The sequence below is a fragment of the Clinocottus analis genome, unplaced genomic scaffold (genome assembly GCF_023055335.1).
Source record: "Clinocottus analis isolate CAN_PGR_092001 unplaced genomic scaffold, fCliAna1.0.p SCAF_15, whole genome shotgun sequence".
Taxonomy (NCBI): domain Eukaryota; kingdom Metazoa; phylum Chordata; class Actinopteri; order Perciformes; family Cottidae; genus Clinocottus; species Clinocottus analis.
In genome coordinates, this window is record NW_027175876.1 from 11,871,693 (window position 1) to 11,890,361 (window position 18,669).

The window sequence follows — 18,669 nt, forward strand, 5'->3', positions numbered from 1 at the left end:
CAGATACTGTGACTGGTGAGTCTGTACGATAAAACATGTGTCTGTACGGGCGATTTACAAATCAGGTACGAGCTTCAGGGGAGACGTGGCTTTGGAGGGAGATTTAACATGGCGGCGGATGGCAGAGCGAGGTGGACTTTCTCTCACATTCAGTCCGATTTCAAGACGTCTGAGTCCGTTGGATTCCTATCGACCGCAGTTTATGACAGAAGACAAGATTTCCAACGTTTCTATCCAACAATGGTGTATGAAGAGTGAACATTGTGGGAGTAAAGACAAAATACGTTTTATTTTTTTAACAGTTTCTGTCGCTTCTTCTCACTCTGTTAATTGGTGCTCCACCCTCTACGAACGTTTCGTGAAATTTTTTTTATGTTTTTTGCATTTTTCGGGAAAACGTACGGGCGAATCTCTTAGAAAAGTCATACCTCACGATTCCCGCGCAAACCGCACGTTTCGATGTAATTTTTGCGCATGTGCTGGCAACGCTCTGGGAGGAGTAGTGGTTTGACTATAAGAAGAATAATAATAATAACTAGAAAATTTCGCAAGAAATTTTGAAAGTGTGGCTACTACTGCCGTAAGACGTCGCAATATATAGCTTTTGTTTCTGACGCCCGTCTCTCCTCCAAAGCACTTGAGTTGGTTTGTGTGTTAAACTGATTGGCTGATATGAAGCACCTGTGTGCTGCCGTCGTCATGGTGACCAAGTTAGCGCCAGCAGACTGATTAGAGGCAGACTGGACTGTGGACTTAAGGAAATAAACTACTGAACGTCCTGAACACACACAAACGTATATGAAATATCATATGACCTTATTAATGATCACAGTGTTGACAACTACACAATATAAAACACACGTAAACGTCTTTGTGTGTGTGTGTTTGTGTGTGTGTGTTTGTGTGTCTGTGTGTGTTTGTGTATGTGTTTGTTTGTTTGTGTGTGTGTATGTGTGTGAGACAAACAGACAGAGAGACAGAAGTCATCTGTGTTGTGTGTGCGTGTGTAAGTGTCTGCGTGTCTGTTAAACTGCCCTAACGAGAACACCTGTGGGTCGTTAGATCAAAGGTTGCCATGGTGATGACTTCAAAGGGACTTCCTTACGCTGAGCTTAATAGACCTAAATACTGTGGAACTCCTTTCAAACTATTTAAAAAAAATGGTACTTTAAAAGCCACTATTGCTTCGATATCGCATATTGAGCGTTAGGAAGACCTGATGAACAGATACTGTGACTGGCGAGTCTGTACGATAAAACATGTGTCTGTACGGGCGATTTACAAATCAGGTACGAGCTTCAGGGGAGACGTGGCTTTGGAGGGAGATTTAACATGGCGGCGGATGGCAGAGCGAGGTGGACTTTCTCTCACATTCAGTCCGATTTCAAGACGTCTGAGTCTGTTGGATTCCTATCGACCGCAGTTTATGACAGAAGACAAGATTTCCAACGTTTCTATCCAACAATGGTGTATGAAGAGTGAACATTGTGGGAGTAAAGACAAAATAAGTTTTATTTTTTTAACAGTTTCTGTCGCTTCTTCTCACTCTGTTAATTGGCGCGCCACCCTCTACGAACGTTTCGTGAATTTTTTTTTATGTTTTTTGCATTTTTCGGGAAAACGGCCGGGCGAATCTCTTAGAAAAGTCATACCTCACGATTCCCGCGCAAACCGCACGTTTCGATGTAATTTTTGCGCATGTGCTGGCAACGCTCTGGGAGGAGTAGTGGTTTGACTATAAGAAGAATAATAATAATAATAATAACTAGAAAATTTCGCAAGAAATTTTGAAAGTGTGGCTACTACTGCCGTAAGACGTCGCAATATATAGCTTTTGTTTCTGACGCCCGTCTCTCCTCCAAAGCACTTGAGTTGGTTTGTGTGTTAAACTGATTGGCTGATATGAAGCACCTGTGTGCTGCCGTCGTCATGGTGACCAAGTGAGCGCCAGCAGACTGATTAGAGGCAGACTGGACTGTGGATTTAAGGAAATAAACTACTGAACGTCCTGAAGACACACAAACGTATATGAAATATCATATGACCTTATTAATGATCACAGTGTTGACAACTACACAATATAAAACACACGTAAACGTCTTTGTGTGTGTGTGTGTGTTTGTGTGTCTGTTTGTGTGTGTGTGTTTGTGTGTCTGTTTGTGTGTGTTTGTGTATGTGTTTGTTTGTTTGTGTATGTGTTTGTTTGTTTGTGTGTGTGTGTGTGTCTGTGTGTGTGTGAGACAAACAGACAGAGAGACAGAAGTCATCTGTGTTGTGTGTGCGTGTGTAAGTGTCTGTGTGTCTGTTAAACTGCCCTAACGAGAACACCTGTGGGTCGCTAGAGCAAAGGTTGTCATGGTGATGACTTCAAAGGGACTTCCTTACGCTGAGCTTAATAGACCTAAATACTGTGGAACTCCTTTCAAACTATTTAAAAAAAATGGTACTTTAAAAGCCACTATTGCTTCGATATCGCATATTGAGCGTTAGGAAGACCTGATGAACAGATACTGTGACTGGCGAGTCTGTACGATAAAACATGTGTCTGTACGGGCGATTTACAAATCAGGTACGAGCTTCAGGGGAGACGTGGTTTTGGAGGGAGATTTAACATGGTGGCGGATGGCAGAGCGAGGTGGACTTGCTCTCACATTCAGTCCGATTTCAAGACGTCTGAGTCCGTTGGATTCCTATCGACCACAGTTTATGACAGAAGACAATATTTCCAACGTTTCTATCCAACAATGGTGTATGAAGAGTGAACATTGTGCGAGTAAAGACAAAATACGTTTTATTTTTTTAGCAGTTTCTGTCGCTTCTTCTCACTCTGTTAATTGGTGCGCCACCCTCTACGAACATTTCGTGAAATTTTTTTGACAGTTTTTGACGTTTTTTGCATTTTTCGGGAAAATGGCCGGGCGAATCTCTTAGAAAAGTCATACCTCACGATTCCCGCGCAAACCGCACGTTTCGATGTATTTTTTACGCATGTGCTGGCAACGCTCTGGGAGGAGTAGTGGTTTGACTATAAGAAGAATAATAATAATAAGCCCGCAGGAGAACATGAAGTGTGCTTCCAGCATGGGGTCTATGACCCCATGCGGCTGAAGCCACACTTAATAAGCCCGCAGGAGAACATGAAGTGTGCTTCCAGCATGGGGTCTATGACCCCATGCGGCTGAAGCCACACTTAATTAGACAGAGCCTTGGAAATTATGCCCCTCATTTATTTGATGGTTAATGAGATCACAGTTAATTATTCACCTGTCAACTGCTGTATGAACTGAAATATGAAGAGCATGAGAAAGAGGCTCAAAACAATCTGGAATGTGAAGGTACGGAAACTGTGGTTAAAGCAAACCGCAGAAATATCGGATGCAAACTGGTTACATGTATTATACAAGAAACCCTAAATGTATTATTATGCCTGACCTTTTTTGGGTAATGTTCAACCTCTTATATCACTGTGGGAACAGCTGCTTAAAACCCACCAGTTCAGACCTGCGCCAAGTTTGATTTATTTTTGTCTTATTCTCATCTCCAATTTTTCTACTTATTATTCTCTCTACGTCTTGCTTTTCTCTTTTATCGTGAAGCGCTTTTTGATCTAGAGAGGTGCTATAAACAGTGAATGCACTTGACCCCATCACTGTATCTTCATATCTGGTGTTTGTCTTTTATTTGTCTTTTGTTTTACAATTCCAACAAAAATGTACACGTTTAAATCAGAATTGAATTATTAATATCTTGTGTATTTAATTAGTGAAGCAGTTTGTTTATTATACACTTGGTTGTGATGTGTGAAAGGATTTGGTTTTGAGTTATGTTTTGAAAATGTCTTCAAGGATTTAAGATTAGGGAGGTTAAAGACTGAATCAAAGGTGAAAACTAAAAAGTAATTAAAGGGAAAATATTATTTATATACAAATATGTGTGTGGCTCTAGATCACGCAGTCGGAATCCACCTTCAGCAAAACACACACACACAGAGACACTTAAATAATTTACCAGGAGAAACAACCCGCTCTTATCTCCTGCGTAAACAACATGAAAAGTGAAGCGTGCAGAGAGTAAATCTCAGATCTATTTAAATTTCCTTGTGTCCCGCTGAGATGCGCCGTCAGCTCCCTCCCACGTGCTCCTGACGGCTTTATCAATATGTTCCACATGCATCTGAAATGAATTTGGGGGTGTGAATGCTGAAACATGTAAATGCGAAGCCCGATTTGGGATCGCAGACACACTGCGAGCATGACTCACAGTCTCTTCATCCCACTCTGAACCACGCTTCTGTTCAGGGGAGCGCAATGTGTGGGTTGTTACTGTCCATTGTGCAAATGCACAGACAGTCTTTACATTGAGATGGGTGAGAAGGCCATGATGGAGCGCTGTGTGTGTGTATATATAGTATTTAATAGTGTGGAAAATGACAAAAGACAGGAAAAGACATGCTCTTCATGTAATATTGCATTAAAACTTCATATGCAGTTTATGTTCCCGCAGTCTGGGAGGGAATGTATTACCAAAACCTCACATTTTGCATTTTCTAAAACCACTGTCACATTTAGAGACACTAATAAAAAGCATAAAACGGTCCAATGTGACTTTAAAAAAAAATGACAGAATTGGCTTCTGTCTTCAATAACTTAGATCGTATTAAACTTAATCTCATAGTGGAACTGTATATGAGTTTTAGAGAAGTGAACATTAATCCATCAGCCGCTGGATTACGGCTAAAACGTGTGTGTGTGTGTGTGTGTGTGTGTGTGTGTGTGTGTGTGTGTGTGTGTGTGTGTGTGTGTGTGTGTGTGTGTTTGACTCTTGATTGTGCATCTTTGTGAGGACAAAGTTATATACCTTTAAAGCGAGGATATTGTGGAATGTGGGTATGTTAGAAATGAGGAATTTAGGGAAATATTAGGACATGCTGCCTGGTTGAGGGTTAAGGTTTAAATTAGATTTAGGTAGATAAGGGGTTGGCGTTAAAAGACCTCCGCAGATTTAGCATTTCTCTCCCATAAGATTGTCAGATTCATGTTGGACAAAGATAAATCACAATTGGAGCGGCAGGAATCAGTGATATCTCTATTTTTATCCTGATTCTTCTTCTTTATTGTCAAAATGTAGTGCCTATATTACCCACAATGCAACTCAATCACAGACAGTTTATTCATGTGTGATACGCTAGGAGCTAGCCTCTGGTCTCGAGAGGGGATGACATCGATCATTCTAACAGCTAAATGTAATGTAATGTAATGTAATGTAAAAAGCTGGAGTTCCCCTTTAAGGAAGAGGAAGCTGATGGCAGCCCTGATAACATCCTCAATGAGGTCCTGACAGGTATAGAAGTGCATATATGTGCGTCTAGTACAGGTTAGTTAACACTGACACACACACATTCCATGTTAGATGACTATATGTTTAAGTAAACTGCACATTTAAAAACTACCTTTGACTGGTGAGCAGTGACAGAAGGAAGTTCTACATTTCTACATGTCAGACAATATTATGTGATATTTAACTATCATCCAATCCGCTCAGCCCGTATATGAGTCTCACACTTACTGTGACCAACAACACAACTACAATACAAATACATTATTGTAATAAGCAAAAACAAAAACAAAAAAAAATTGCAACACTGTCATGAAAAGTAATTATTGTAAGTACTGAGACATTTTAAAATCAGTTGAACTCTTTCAGGTTTAGAATTTGTTACAACGCATACACTCCTGTTCTTTGAATGAGAAAACCCAAATATGTTGCTTTTAAGGGATTACGCCTCTGGCTTTGGTGTTTTTTAGAAACATCTGCCTTTCTTGGTGTAGACAGTCTTTAGATAATTGTTTTTCATTTCATGATTTGTTGTTTTGTGTCTGGTGAAAGCTGTACTGGACCTACAAATACAGATTAAAAGGCTTGTGAATGCGTTTGAAAAGTAGAAAGTCAGAGGGTGAGTTCACAGTCTGGAAATATGAAGATCCTCTGAAATAGATCACGTTTTCAAAGCCCGCTCTGTCCACTGCCACGATGAAATGAAAAACTGTTGTGCTTTCTTGGAAATGCAGTTACATAATTCAAATTTTGTTTGAAGTCAGCCAAGAACAAACACAAGCTGTGTTCAGGCTCATAATTAATATGGTAAAGTTGTGTAGTGGTTTTCTGAGTGTGACTAATGTGGGAAATTCCTGGTTAATTATTTTTGCACGGTATGATCATAAATCCATTGAAATGTCATATTATTTTTTCCCTTGTGAAGCACTTTGAAATTATATTTGATTATAATATTTATTTACAAATAAAGCTTGCTTTTATCATTAGAATAAAATCTTTAATTTCTCTTCCAAATCAAGGCTGGATGACTAAACATAAAACAGCTTTTTTTTTTTACTGCTACTTGTCTAATTTTGTACATGAATAGGAGCCCGTAATGTTATGAGTTTGAGAGAAACAATGTTCTCAGTATTTATTCATTTCAAAGCATCTATCGGCCTTCGGCATGCAGCTATTGTTCTCTTATTCCAGCTTCGACGCAGCCTCCAGCTCTTTGCCCTCTGGCTAAATCTCAATCCTCCGCCTGCAGATAATGACAACAGCTGTCCTTGGGACCTCCGCCCAAGCGCCTCCCTCCCTCCCCCGCCACCAGCCAGACGGTCAGTCGGTCGGCGGGCACGTTGAGGCTGGGCAGGCGTCCATGTGATCCACTACGACTTGGGAAAACCCCAGCGGTGGATTTACGGAGGAAAGTAAAAAGCTCCCCTCGCCGATTGGAAATCTGTGGTGAGAGTGAAATCATGTTTTTCTCTTCAGCTTCATACTTTACTCGATAAACTGGTGATTTTTCTTTCAAATGTAGGCTATGACTGGTTATTTCAGGAGAAATCTTTGTATTGGTATCATGTCTGTCTTCTTATTTTGACAGGGCGTTCTCAGACACTGCTCGTGGTTATACCTACAGAAAGTGATGCACGGTAACTCATATACACCAAAAAAGTGATGCTGCTCGCTTAAGGGAGGAAAAGAAGAAAGGTAATCGTATTTCTAACTTGCAGGTGAAGAAATGAAGTGATGAAGATGAGGTGTTTGCAGCATTGATGACGTGTCTCTGTACATGTTGACCGGTCCCCTGACACACTGCCAAAAACTAAGCGCTCAGTCATTCCCACCTTGAGCTTGTACTCCTTCTCCTTGGTGACCTTGGTGAGCAGTTTGGCTTTCTGTCTGGTGAGCGCCTCGATCAGAGAGTCGCACTGGGCCACGAGGCAAGCTTCGAACTCCACGCCGTTCTCCTGAAGCAACACACAGACACACAATCAGATGGGGCACCAAGCACTGAGACGTCATCTGGGGAGGTTTGCCAACATGAAGTTAGTTTAAGGCGCCTCAAAAACCACACTCCTCATGGGCTCTCGGGTAGAAATGATAAATAAATCAACACTGAGACCGAAATAGATGTGTTGTTGGTGTATTCTTCTTCATTTAGCAGCTCAGAGCTGCTTTGTGTTTGTTTCTGATCTGATGATTTACAAAAGATCTCGTTCCAGTTTTGTTTTCATGACACAAACATTATTAATTAACACTTAACAGTGTTAATTATTTCAATGACAAAAAATAAATCCTGCATCATATTTACCATCTGCCACTGTATTCCCTCAAGACACACATTTACAATCGTACAGCGACAAAATACAACAAATACAACATCCTTCCTGTTCATGCTCAAATGTAAGGACTTTCCACACGATTACATAATGATGGTACAAAACTGTTGGTAAAACTGTGTGTGTGTGTGTGTGTGTGTGTGTGTGTGTGTGTGTGTGTGTGTGTGTGTGTGTGTGTGTGTGTGTGTCCACCTGAATTGTGTGCATGTGGACCAGCCTCATATGTACTGTACATGTAGTATGTCTTTGAGCTGTTAGAGATTTTCCTCTTAACATCTCAGATGTTTTATCAAGTGTTCTGGCTAAAAAAAATCCATCGTATGCCCTTTTCCTGAAGTAAGGAATTAATATAAATAATTTTACTTGTAATGGGGAATTTTAACGCTGCTGTGTTGATGCTTTTACTTTAGTGAAGTATCTGAAATACTTCTTCCATCCCTCTGACAGTCAGTTATTCATGTCACCAAAATGTACCCTTACATTAACAAAGTAGTCATTTTAACCACAAACCACAATGTTTCCCCTCAAACTAACCAAGTCATTTTTTTTCCCCAGAATCGGACCAAACCATACCCATAAAAGTGTCAGATGAGAAAACGCACTGTGTGTGTCTGCGTGCCGTCGCTGCAGGAGTTGGCAGTTAATACAAGAAAGATCTACAGGGGCATTTTCATCTCTGAGCCCACATGATGAGGAGATCAGGTCTTGGATAGTAAGGATTTCCAATCACGCATCCTCCACTTTGGGACACAGTTCAGATCTATAAGAGGATGAGCGCTCGAGATATTTATTGCTCACGTCACTTGCACATTTTTCCTCCTCTTTATCCATCAATCTCTCTCCCTCATCTCAGACAGAGCAAAGTCGTGCTGAGAGTTTGCTTTTTTAATTTACTTAAATGCAATCCTCTTCACATGACTCTTATTGTCTGATATTACTGTGTGTGTGTGTGTGTGTGTGTGTGTGTGTGTGTGTCTGTGTGTGTGTGTGTGTGTGTGTGTGTGTGTGTGTGTGTGTGTGTTAAATTGTGTGCATGACTGGCAGATGCAGCGTTCTACTAGGAAAACTCATACACATCCCAATACAGGCACATAAAACACACACACACACACACACACACACACACACACACACACACACACACACACACACACACACACACACACACACACTCTCAGCACATTTGGCTGATATGGTTTGTTTTAGTTCAGTGATTCAGTGGATTATTTGCCTCCGTGCTTCGGTGTGAGTGAGTCCAAATGTGTCTCTGTGACTGATTTATTTGGAGCTTATTCCCCATTACCAGCTACCCCAAAGCAAATTGTATTTAGTCCACACAAAACCACCAAAGATGATGTAAATTATGTAAAGACCTCGACATGTGGGGTATAACTGATCGGGCATGGTTACTGGTTCTGGTGCAATCTTGCACAACCAGACCTTCATGGAGATCCTGAGACCGTAGAAATCCTGAGGTTTTGAAACAACCACGTGCAGAAATGGCGCCTGAGAAAAAAAACAAGTGTGTCCCAGTTCCAGCTGCTGAACATCAGCATCCTTAATGTATGCACGCTGATGTTAGTTAATGAGGCTAATGTTAGTGGGGAAATTTGCATCTGCCTGCGTTTTCTCTAACCAAGTCCTACAGTCCAGCTATGAGTTGTCACTGCTGACAAAAATAAAGCTATCTTGGCATGACACGGCTTCTCCTCATCTACACTTGTACGTATGAGATTATGACCTGTATAAGCAGTATATTTCACACCGTGTAAAGGGCACGGGAATCGTACGGTGGTGTTACCTGTATCTGCTGCAGCATGTTCTTCAGTTGAACCAGAAACTCCTTGGCATCTTTAGCTTTGTCGGACACCCCGTTTAGAGCCTGAGAGATCTGGCACTGCAGAGACACACAGAAAGAAATGCACATAATTAAATTACATTACAAAAAAAAGGAGGGCAGTCAGGCAGCTTCAGTTATCTGACATAGTTTTGCAAGTACTATATTTACTTTACAATAAATGAGCTTGTTAATATGAATAAAATACCCTTTTTTTTACTCACGAGTTAAGACATTATGCAACAATCAACCATATGATTGTCACAGATACAACTCTAAGACTTCATTTAGTAAAAACAAAATACTTCAAACTTATTCTTTCAATCTTAGGCCTAGACATGGCACAACTACCCACAGTTGTCTTGATATGAGGAAGATAGAAGTCGCATACACATCACGTCAAAACAATATAATTGACCTGTCAGTTATGGCTCTTCTCCTCGAGCAAACTGTGTAACCAGTAAAACCAGTTACCACTGAGGCTTTGAGGCTTATTCTGAGACGTTGGTTATGTAATCATTTAACCCCCCTGGATGCTCAGATTATGTCTGATCCTGCCCTCGAGCGACATCATTGGGACCCCTCAGAGGCCACTGATCTGCAGCGTGTTCACGACACGATGCACTTTATTACATAGAGAGGATTGGGATCTAGACTCGAGTCTGGAGAACACGTCACTTGCTGCTCTTTATAGCAACAGCAAGACTTTAACTGGAACACCGAGACGAACACGTTTGACACTCTTTGATCCTCGCTAAATTGTCTCTATTTGCTTTCTCCCAAATGGAGCGCTTACCCGTAATTGTCTGCCTAATTTCCATTGAGTAGCCAAAGGGGACGTATATTCACTATGTTAAATATTCCTTGTATCACTATCAACAGCTGTTTGTACTGCTAAGATCATTTGCATATTGAAAGATGACAAAATGTCAGCGAGCAGCCGGCAAATGCACACTACATCTTGGTCCTGCAGCTACGAGCAAAGATGAAACACGTGCAGCGCTGATCACACTGTGGCTATAAAACTATAAACACGTGTTAATTCATATGTTTGACCGCCGGGATCCTGCTCTGCACATTTGAACATGTGTTAATGTCCAATGAAAATTGTAAAATAGTAAATGCAACTGCGCTCTGACTATATTCTCGTGTGTGTGTGTGTGTGTGTGTGTGTGTGTGTGTGTGTGTGCTTTGGTAAATAGGAAAGACAGGACAAAGGAAACACACACACTGTTACACACATGACAAATGTGATGAATCTCCTCCACTGTCGCCCCACCCACATTACCCACCTGCTCCTCTTTATCTGAACACACACAATCTCTCTCACACACACACACACACACACACACACACACACACACACACACACACACACACACACACACACAGTGAGAGAGAGCCAGAAGGCGATATGAAGTGGGCAGACCTCCTTTTTTGTTCCTTGAAATCATAAATTACAGTTAGAGCGAAGTGTGATTATTAAATACCAATACTTATTTGTGGGATTTCTTTCAAAACTTAAATCTGTAAGAAAGTGCTGAAAAAGAAAATAAAAACATATTATGATGTCAAATAGATTTGACAAAGGCTACTTAGCCATTCCTTAACCATTATAAAGTATTCATCATATGTGAGGTACTCATTGTATTGTTTAGTAGGCCTTAATGTAATGTAGTCAATTAAACATTGATTTGATGTGCCTTGTAGACACTTTTGGGAAACATTCCTGCACATCAATTGAGCTCTATTACTGTATGCTTTTCACCAACGACTAAATGACTAAATAAAACAAATAATTAGTTTCATAACATTTAGATTAAGGATTATATCAATGATTAAGAAATAAGACCGCTGACAGCATCATGAATTAGAAGTTATCTGCCTCGTCTTAAGGTCCAATTCACAAAAGATATTATATATATATATATATATATATATATATATATATATATATATATATATATATATATATATATATATATATATATATATATATATATCTATCACAGGACAAACACGGTCTCAAAGTTGTGCATCTGCTACGCTTTTCAGCATCTTATTGATTAATGTGCTTCAATTACTACCAAATCTCTGAAGATGCTAATAATTTCGCAGTAACTGCGTGAGGCTCATTTGCATAGCAAGGGGCACATCCTTTATGTCTGCATATTATCTCATTTATATGTGCATTCAAACAGCACTTTGAGAATTGTAGTTTATTTTGGTCCTTTTTGTGCAGGTTGTGAGGCCACAAAAGCACGTAATCCTTCTGAGAATCCGCCTCTTAGGGTTTAAACAATGTAGCAAATGTAATTAGTGTGCCATTAAATCATTCGTATTAAATCTTGTAATGATCTACTCCCCCTGTATTAGTGTAGATAATTATACTTTTCTCCTCTGTCACTATTCCTTTGGTTATGTTTGAAAGCAAATCTCCCTTCATACACATACAATGTGCTTCATGCATAATCCCCTTCCCACATCTCTACTATAACCACTCCACCCCCCCCCCCCCACACACACACACACACACACACACACACTGATCTTATCTCTGTCCATCCCTCTTCTATGCTACGTGCTGGTCGGAGTGAGGAGGAGGGCCGTGTGGAGGTCATGGTTCATGAATCAAACCAACCCTTCTGTGCAGCTCCTTACTGCTCCTCACCAAGAGGCCATCTGGCCCAGCAAGCTGTCTGGCCTGTGTTTGTGTGTGTGTGTGTGTGTGTGTGTGTGTATGTGCGTTTTGGCATGCCAAGATGCTAACAAGGGGATGACGGATGTGCCATACGACGGCTGTCCTGGCACATCCCCTCCTCTCTCGTGTGTACTGTCTGGTTCAACAGCCATTTAACTCCATTGCTGCTCGTCAGGTCAAAGTATCTGCATCCATCCACCCACCCGCCTGTCTGCTCCCACCTTTACGATGGTAACCTTTTATTCATTCATTGATTTTCTTAACCAGCTTCTTTTCCAGAGCGGTGGGGAGCTGCAGCCTTCCCAGCATGCATTGTGCGTGGAAGGCAGACTGGGAGGGGACTCTGTCTGAGCGGCCACATTTTTCTTTTGTCGTTATTCAACCAGGTAAAGTCTCATTGACATTAAAGGATCTTATCCAAGAGAGGCCTGCATTAAAGATGGTTACAACAACAAACACAATACAAACAGAAACACAATAAGGTGTCTGTCACACAGCACAAAAGATTATAAATAATACCCAGTTAAGCTGCATATGCAGCGACAAGCCTGTCATATAGAAATGACGGGTAGATATTAGACATTCGCATATCCAGAAATATCAAAAAGGAAATGCAACAACATCCAAAATGCAGTTTTCGGACAAGCTGCAAAAATGTCGATACTGAATTCTTCAGTAAAATGTTATCTGACAACATATTTCATGTGTTATCATCTGCTTTTTGCATCTAAAGCATATGCTATTTATAGCACACGCTATGAACAAACTACATCATGAACACGTGACTTCGGGCCACTAAACTAAAGGATTAGTGTTCAGGGTGAAGACGTATAGTAGTGTCATCAAGTGACGTGTTGCAAGCGCCTTTTTGAGGCACGTAAAAGCTTCCAAATTAACAAGAGTATTACAAACATATTTTATATCATATAACATAATGTTAAAATGTCTTAAGCGTGTGCTTACCACAGGCATCTAATCAATAATGCCAATAATGCAATAACCAGACATATTGACTTTGAGACGAGGGCACCAGAAGAGCAAAAACTAATTTCAGGATTTAAGGACTCCTGCAGAGCTCTATATATTATACTAAACTAAACTATCGCCATGTACTGCTGCAAATTTCCCCCAAGAAAATATGACCTATTGTTAAATACTTTAGTTTCCGCCTGCCCTGATGTCTCTTCTGCCAAGGCCACAAACTGCATGCTCTAATTAATTAGAGCATCTGTTTGAATAGATTACAGAGCTGACCATGATGCTGTAAGTCATCAACGGATTTAAGCTTTTTATTTATTCATTCTGAAGAGGCCACGTCTTCTCATCATCACAGTTCTTTTATTTGCAGTGAAATTATATTTCATCTTGTTTTTCTTGTCCGACAGACCAATGCTACGAAGTTACTCCTTATAACCTATAGCATGTTGTTGCCTTTGTCTTTCTTTTGTTAATGCAGATTAAGGAGTCAACGTAAGAACAAAACTTGTTCTGGATTGAATGTTATTTACTTTTATAGAAAAAAAACTGCATTCTAAGCAGAATTATAAACTATAAACCTTTTGAAAGTAAGACAATATTTTTGTAGGAATCTATTTTTAGTCATAGCACTTCATAAGACACCTTTGTCAAAGCCTGAGTCCTGCGTATTCCCAATGCCCAGGTCTAACTCTGTGCTGACTTACAGTAGACTCCAGTAAAACTGTGTATAACGCTGGAGGAATGTGACAAGTCTGCCCTGCAGGGAGAGGACGAGCCGCTGAAGAGATTTGGAACAAAAGAGAAACACAGAAACACGAGAGAATCCTCCAGATGAAAAGGAAATTGAAAGTGCACAACAACAAGAGGTGATAAGAAATGGAATTCATCTCCGTCGAGGATCGTCGCACCTGCAGAACAGAGCTGTACATTCAGAAATCCAATTTCTACCCTCCTTTGTTTCCTTTGTTCCTCTCCCCTTGACCTTTTTCATCTTTAACTACTCCTCAAAACGGGAGTGTCATTTTTTTTTCCCCCCGCTGTCAGCACCCTTCAGCACTCCTCTTCAGAGACGAGTGCTATTATCTCATTATCTTATTATAGGACCGTTTTATTCAGTCTGTGACATTCAGGGAGACGAGAGACATTCGCTGAGGCACAGCTGTGTTGGTTTTTACTGACGAATTCAGCTCAACAACTAGCAGGACGCCATGGAGGACGCCATGGAGGACGCCATGGAGGACGCTGCAAGAACGGATTCAGGAGATCACAATGAAACTTCGGCTAACTGGAGAGCCGGAAGAGGGTCTGAACTTCCAGCTATAGCGTGACTTCTGGATCTGTCCACATCTGTCCATCTGTGGACGCGGTGTATGCCACAAGCCATGCCTTCATCACCAAACTGCACACACACTTCACACGCCATCGTTGTTTACAAACCGGTAAAGGGTCGAATGACTTCAGGCAGGTTGATTGTCACAAGGTCATTAAGTCATTGTGTTGAAATGGCAATCAAGTTAACTCAGTCTACCCCTCTAAAAACATTTCCTTGATTTAAAATAAAACGGGATACCAGCAAAATTACATTGCTGTTGCTAAATAGTGACAAAGTGGCAAAGTTGAGAGTATTGACTTTTCATTTTTTAACACTAGGATAAGCCTCTGGAGGCTGCGGGCTATATTTCTGGGGATCCGTGGTAGCCAGATATCAGGGCCAAGACTTCCTTTTCCGTGTACTGCTCATTGTTCACGGTCCGCTTAGCAACTTGAGATGCGAGAAGGGAGTTAGAGTTGAGAAGTAGCCAGTTTACAAGCTCATTTTGAACAAATAAAATCATCGTCAGACGATATGCGCTGAGCCAATGCCAATGAGATCCAAAACAAGCCATTGGTGGTGTTGCTGTGACCACACTTTAAGAAGCTGTTCTCAGACACATTTTTATTTAAACTTTGTGTAATGAATCACACAGGAAAAGGTAACAAATATTAAGCTAATATAGTAGGAATGAAATGATTCAGATGTTGTCATGAGCCTGTGGCTAAATGTATTGTAGGCAGTCGAGTCCTGCTGTTGTCAGCGCCGAAGAAGCTGTGTTTGAGAATGCTGTGCGAAAAGCCATCCTATTTCCATGATTAATCTATTTATCATGTATGTTTGAGAAACACTGCCACCAGATGTGACCAGACTGATGCATACACACTGTTATTACAAAAGCTTTGATTCAAAATCGCGCCCCGATACTTTAAAACCTCAGCCATATATGGTCACTGTTGGAGGGACCTCTGGGTAAAAATATACATTTACTTCCTTTCTTTTTTTTTAAATGCTCCAATTTTCATTACATGTGCCGAAAAAAGCAAACTTTATTCTTTTTTTTTTTTTTAATTTTACAGTTAATTCAGTCACCTTCGTAAACTCTGTTCATGTTGTGGAGAAATAGTTGTGGTGAGTATAATCTCAGAGAAAGGATGGGGGGTGGGGTCACTGTGAGCCACAGGAGAACAATAGGCGGCTCTTATGTGTTTGGCTGTCAGCCGGGGGAATGGTGGATGGTGGTGTTGACCTTGTCAGAATACCCAGGGGACATGGAGAGGACCAGGCGGAGGAGGGGCTGAACCCCTCATTTACCTCTACTTACCCTTTTATTTCTTCTCATTTGCATTCACAAGCCTATACATCCTCCTCTGTTTTCATTTACCCTCCATTGCTCCGTCTCAGCAGAACTTGACCAATGTTTTTTTTTCACATTTTTAAACCCAACCATCTCCCAAAGACGTACTTGGTGATAAATAAGGTTTTACTTTTGAGAATCAATAGAGCACATATCACCTCTTCTCCGTCCCTTATGAAGCTCTACACCATGACACGTTGTTTAATTTGAGATGAAGAAAGCAGCCTAACATGAATCCACTTCTCCTAAAAGATAGCTGACTTCCTTGAGCACAAACGTAAAGCATATTAAATTAACGAACACATTTGGTTAAAATGCTGCTAGGGTCCTTCAAGATCCATTACGAGACAAAAAATAATAATCATAGCACATGAAAATCCAAAGAGAATCAGTGGCAGATTGCAGGGTGAATTTGGCAACAACCGAGAGCCAGATCCTGATAAATCACAGGAGACGCAGCTTCCTTCACGATCTCCACTCAAAGTTCACAGTCAATCATTTGACACTACGTCTACTTCCAGAAAAACACAGTTTTCTTTTCATGTTTTTAGCTTTTCAAAAACAAAAATGATCTGATCATGTATAAAATGCATTGATATGCCTTTGAATTATGGTCTGCTCATGTCTGCATGTGCTGCTGAATCTTTTTTTTAAAAGAACAAAAGCTTGTAAAACACTGTTTGCACCATCATAAGGGCGTAGATCGCACCATGTTGAACAAAGGAAGTAACCACGTTCATAAATTGCTTTGTTGAAAATGTTTTGTCAAAGAATCACCTCTAAATATATTTTTTAAAAATTCAAATCAATGTAGTAATGATCAAATTTATGATAGATACTGTATTTAATCAATCATCTGTGTTTTCTTAATCACATCGAGGTGCTCGACGATGACTAATTATCTAATCATATCAAAATTCACCCAACCCCCACATTAATTTTTCCTGCCAGAGCCATATCACTATACAAACCAGAACAACCAGTATTTCCCTCTCTCAGTCTAGCCAGCCAGCTGTGTTACAGTATTAGTGTTTTACATCTGGTGGAGGTCAAAACCAATCTCCTTTCCCCTTCCTCCTCTTCATCCTCTCATCCACCATCAGCCTTCCGATCCTCTGCTGCTCTGCTACTCAGCCATTCCTGCTACAATATACTTGCCAATGCTACATTTAGCTTCAGCCCAACCAAAGAGCTGAGTCAAAGTGACAACATTAAATCATCAGGAAAGACAAATCTACAATGAATGAATACATATTTCAGGATGATCAGTATTGGTCCTGTGTCGTCAACTAGTCAAGTGGCTATTTTTACTACATTCAAGCAGCGAAATGCGCTTTCAATGTAAAACAATGTTTAAATTCTCACTGGGACTAATATGTGGGACTAACAGCAGATATATAGAGATTTCTCCAGGGCATTTAAAGTCAAGATTATACTGTCATTCCACCTGATTTACAACATAATAATTCACAGGAGAAGACAAAGCAATAATGCTAAAAATGACTTGCACAAAAGCCACTGGACTACAGCCATGCTAGCAGCTCTGTTAGGTTGTGCTGAGGCACAGCAGTTCTTTGAGCTGAATGCTGACGTCCGCATGCTAACATCCTCGCATGCTAATCACGTCCTAACATAGCTCACATGCTAACATGTTCGCATAATCGCATGCTCATGCTAACATCCTCGTATGCTAACATGCTCACATAATTGCCAAAACAATGGTGAAACCGCTGATGTTTATATGTATCACGTTAGCGTGTTTTGTAAATATTGCAAACCCTAACCCAGAAAACCATGTGGAGCAGAAGTTAATCTCCATACAGAGCAGAAAGCCTTGGGTGCCCGATAAAATTGTTATACGAAGCATTTAAACCATCTATATGTAAACCATCAATATTTATAGGAGATGGTTCAATGCTCTAATGTGTGCAAAAGCCTGCTTCACCTCCATTTACATACTCATGAACTACATAGTCATAACAAAGAGTGTGCCCGTATATTATGAACGAAAACATTGCTAATGCATCACTGTACAATGTGAAGCTCAAGTTCAACTTCATGTTCCTTTATTTATCAATTTATCAGAAGCTAGTCCCCGCAGAGAGAGAGAGAGAGAGAGAGAGAGAGAGAGAGAGAGAGAGAGAGAGAGAAAGCAGCATCAAATGCTTCCTTTTCTTCTTCTTTCTCCCTATGATGAGACCTTTCACAGTTTGGCAGCCAACCAGAACACAACACTGTCACATCCCTTGCAGAGGAATAGATTCCTCCCCAGTCGTCTTAGATAAACCGTGGCATGCATGAGTGGCTCTACAGCCAGAACTGTCTGAACGAGCTCCAGGAGGAAGCAGCGTTTTATCTCCCTGACTTTTTCTCCTGGGTGTGAACTTCTGAGGAGAGAGATCGGCGACGCAACAAAAGGGCTGCAGAGTAAAGGAGAGTAGCCCCTCTAATCAATAATTGAGATGGGCATCTTCCATATTAATAAATAAAGAGCGGAGGTAGATTGCCATGGGCGTATTAGCCACAAAACAAGTGCAAGTTAGGTTTGTTTGAGACTGTTGATTTCATAATTATACAGTCTCTTCACTGCAAATACAGCAGTTGCATAATGCTGCCAGCATACTCACATAATACTCATGTATAAGCATGTAGTCTGATGTTTAATTTATCGGGCTTCCTAATGAACGAGTAGCTGCTTGTAACCATGGTAACGAAGCTCATTGTTCCACTATCGGATGTCCACCAACACTTTCCTTAGAGGTCTGGCATCAGCACTCAATTTTACTGCCACAAATAGATCACAAACTCTCTCTCTCTCTCTCT

At 40.6% G+C, this 18,669-nt stretch overlaps 1 protein-coding gene across 3 annotated transcripts in view; it reads right to left on the bottom strand.

The window, feature by feature from the left end:
* LOC137785525 (tripartite motif-containing protein 67) overlaps nt 1-18,669 on the bottom strand; it is a 47,768-nt gene that overhangs the window by 20,135 nt on the left and 8,964 nt on the right. For all 3 annotated transcript variants that reach the window (XM_068576841.1, XM_068576840.1, XM_068576842.1), the window contains exons 2-3: nt 9,463-9,558; nt 7,167-7,289 (exon numbers count right to left, since the gene is read on the bottom strand). In XM_068576841.1, the coding sequence (XP_068432942.1) occupies nt 7,167-7,289; nt 9,463-9,558 (219 nt within the window). The remainder of the gene's footprint in view (nt 1-7,166; nt 7,290-9,462; nt 9,559-18,669) is intronic.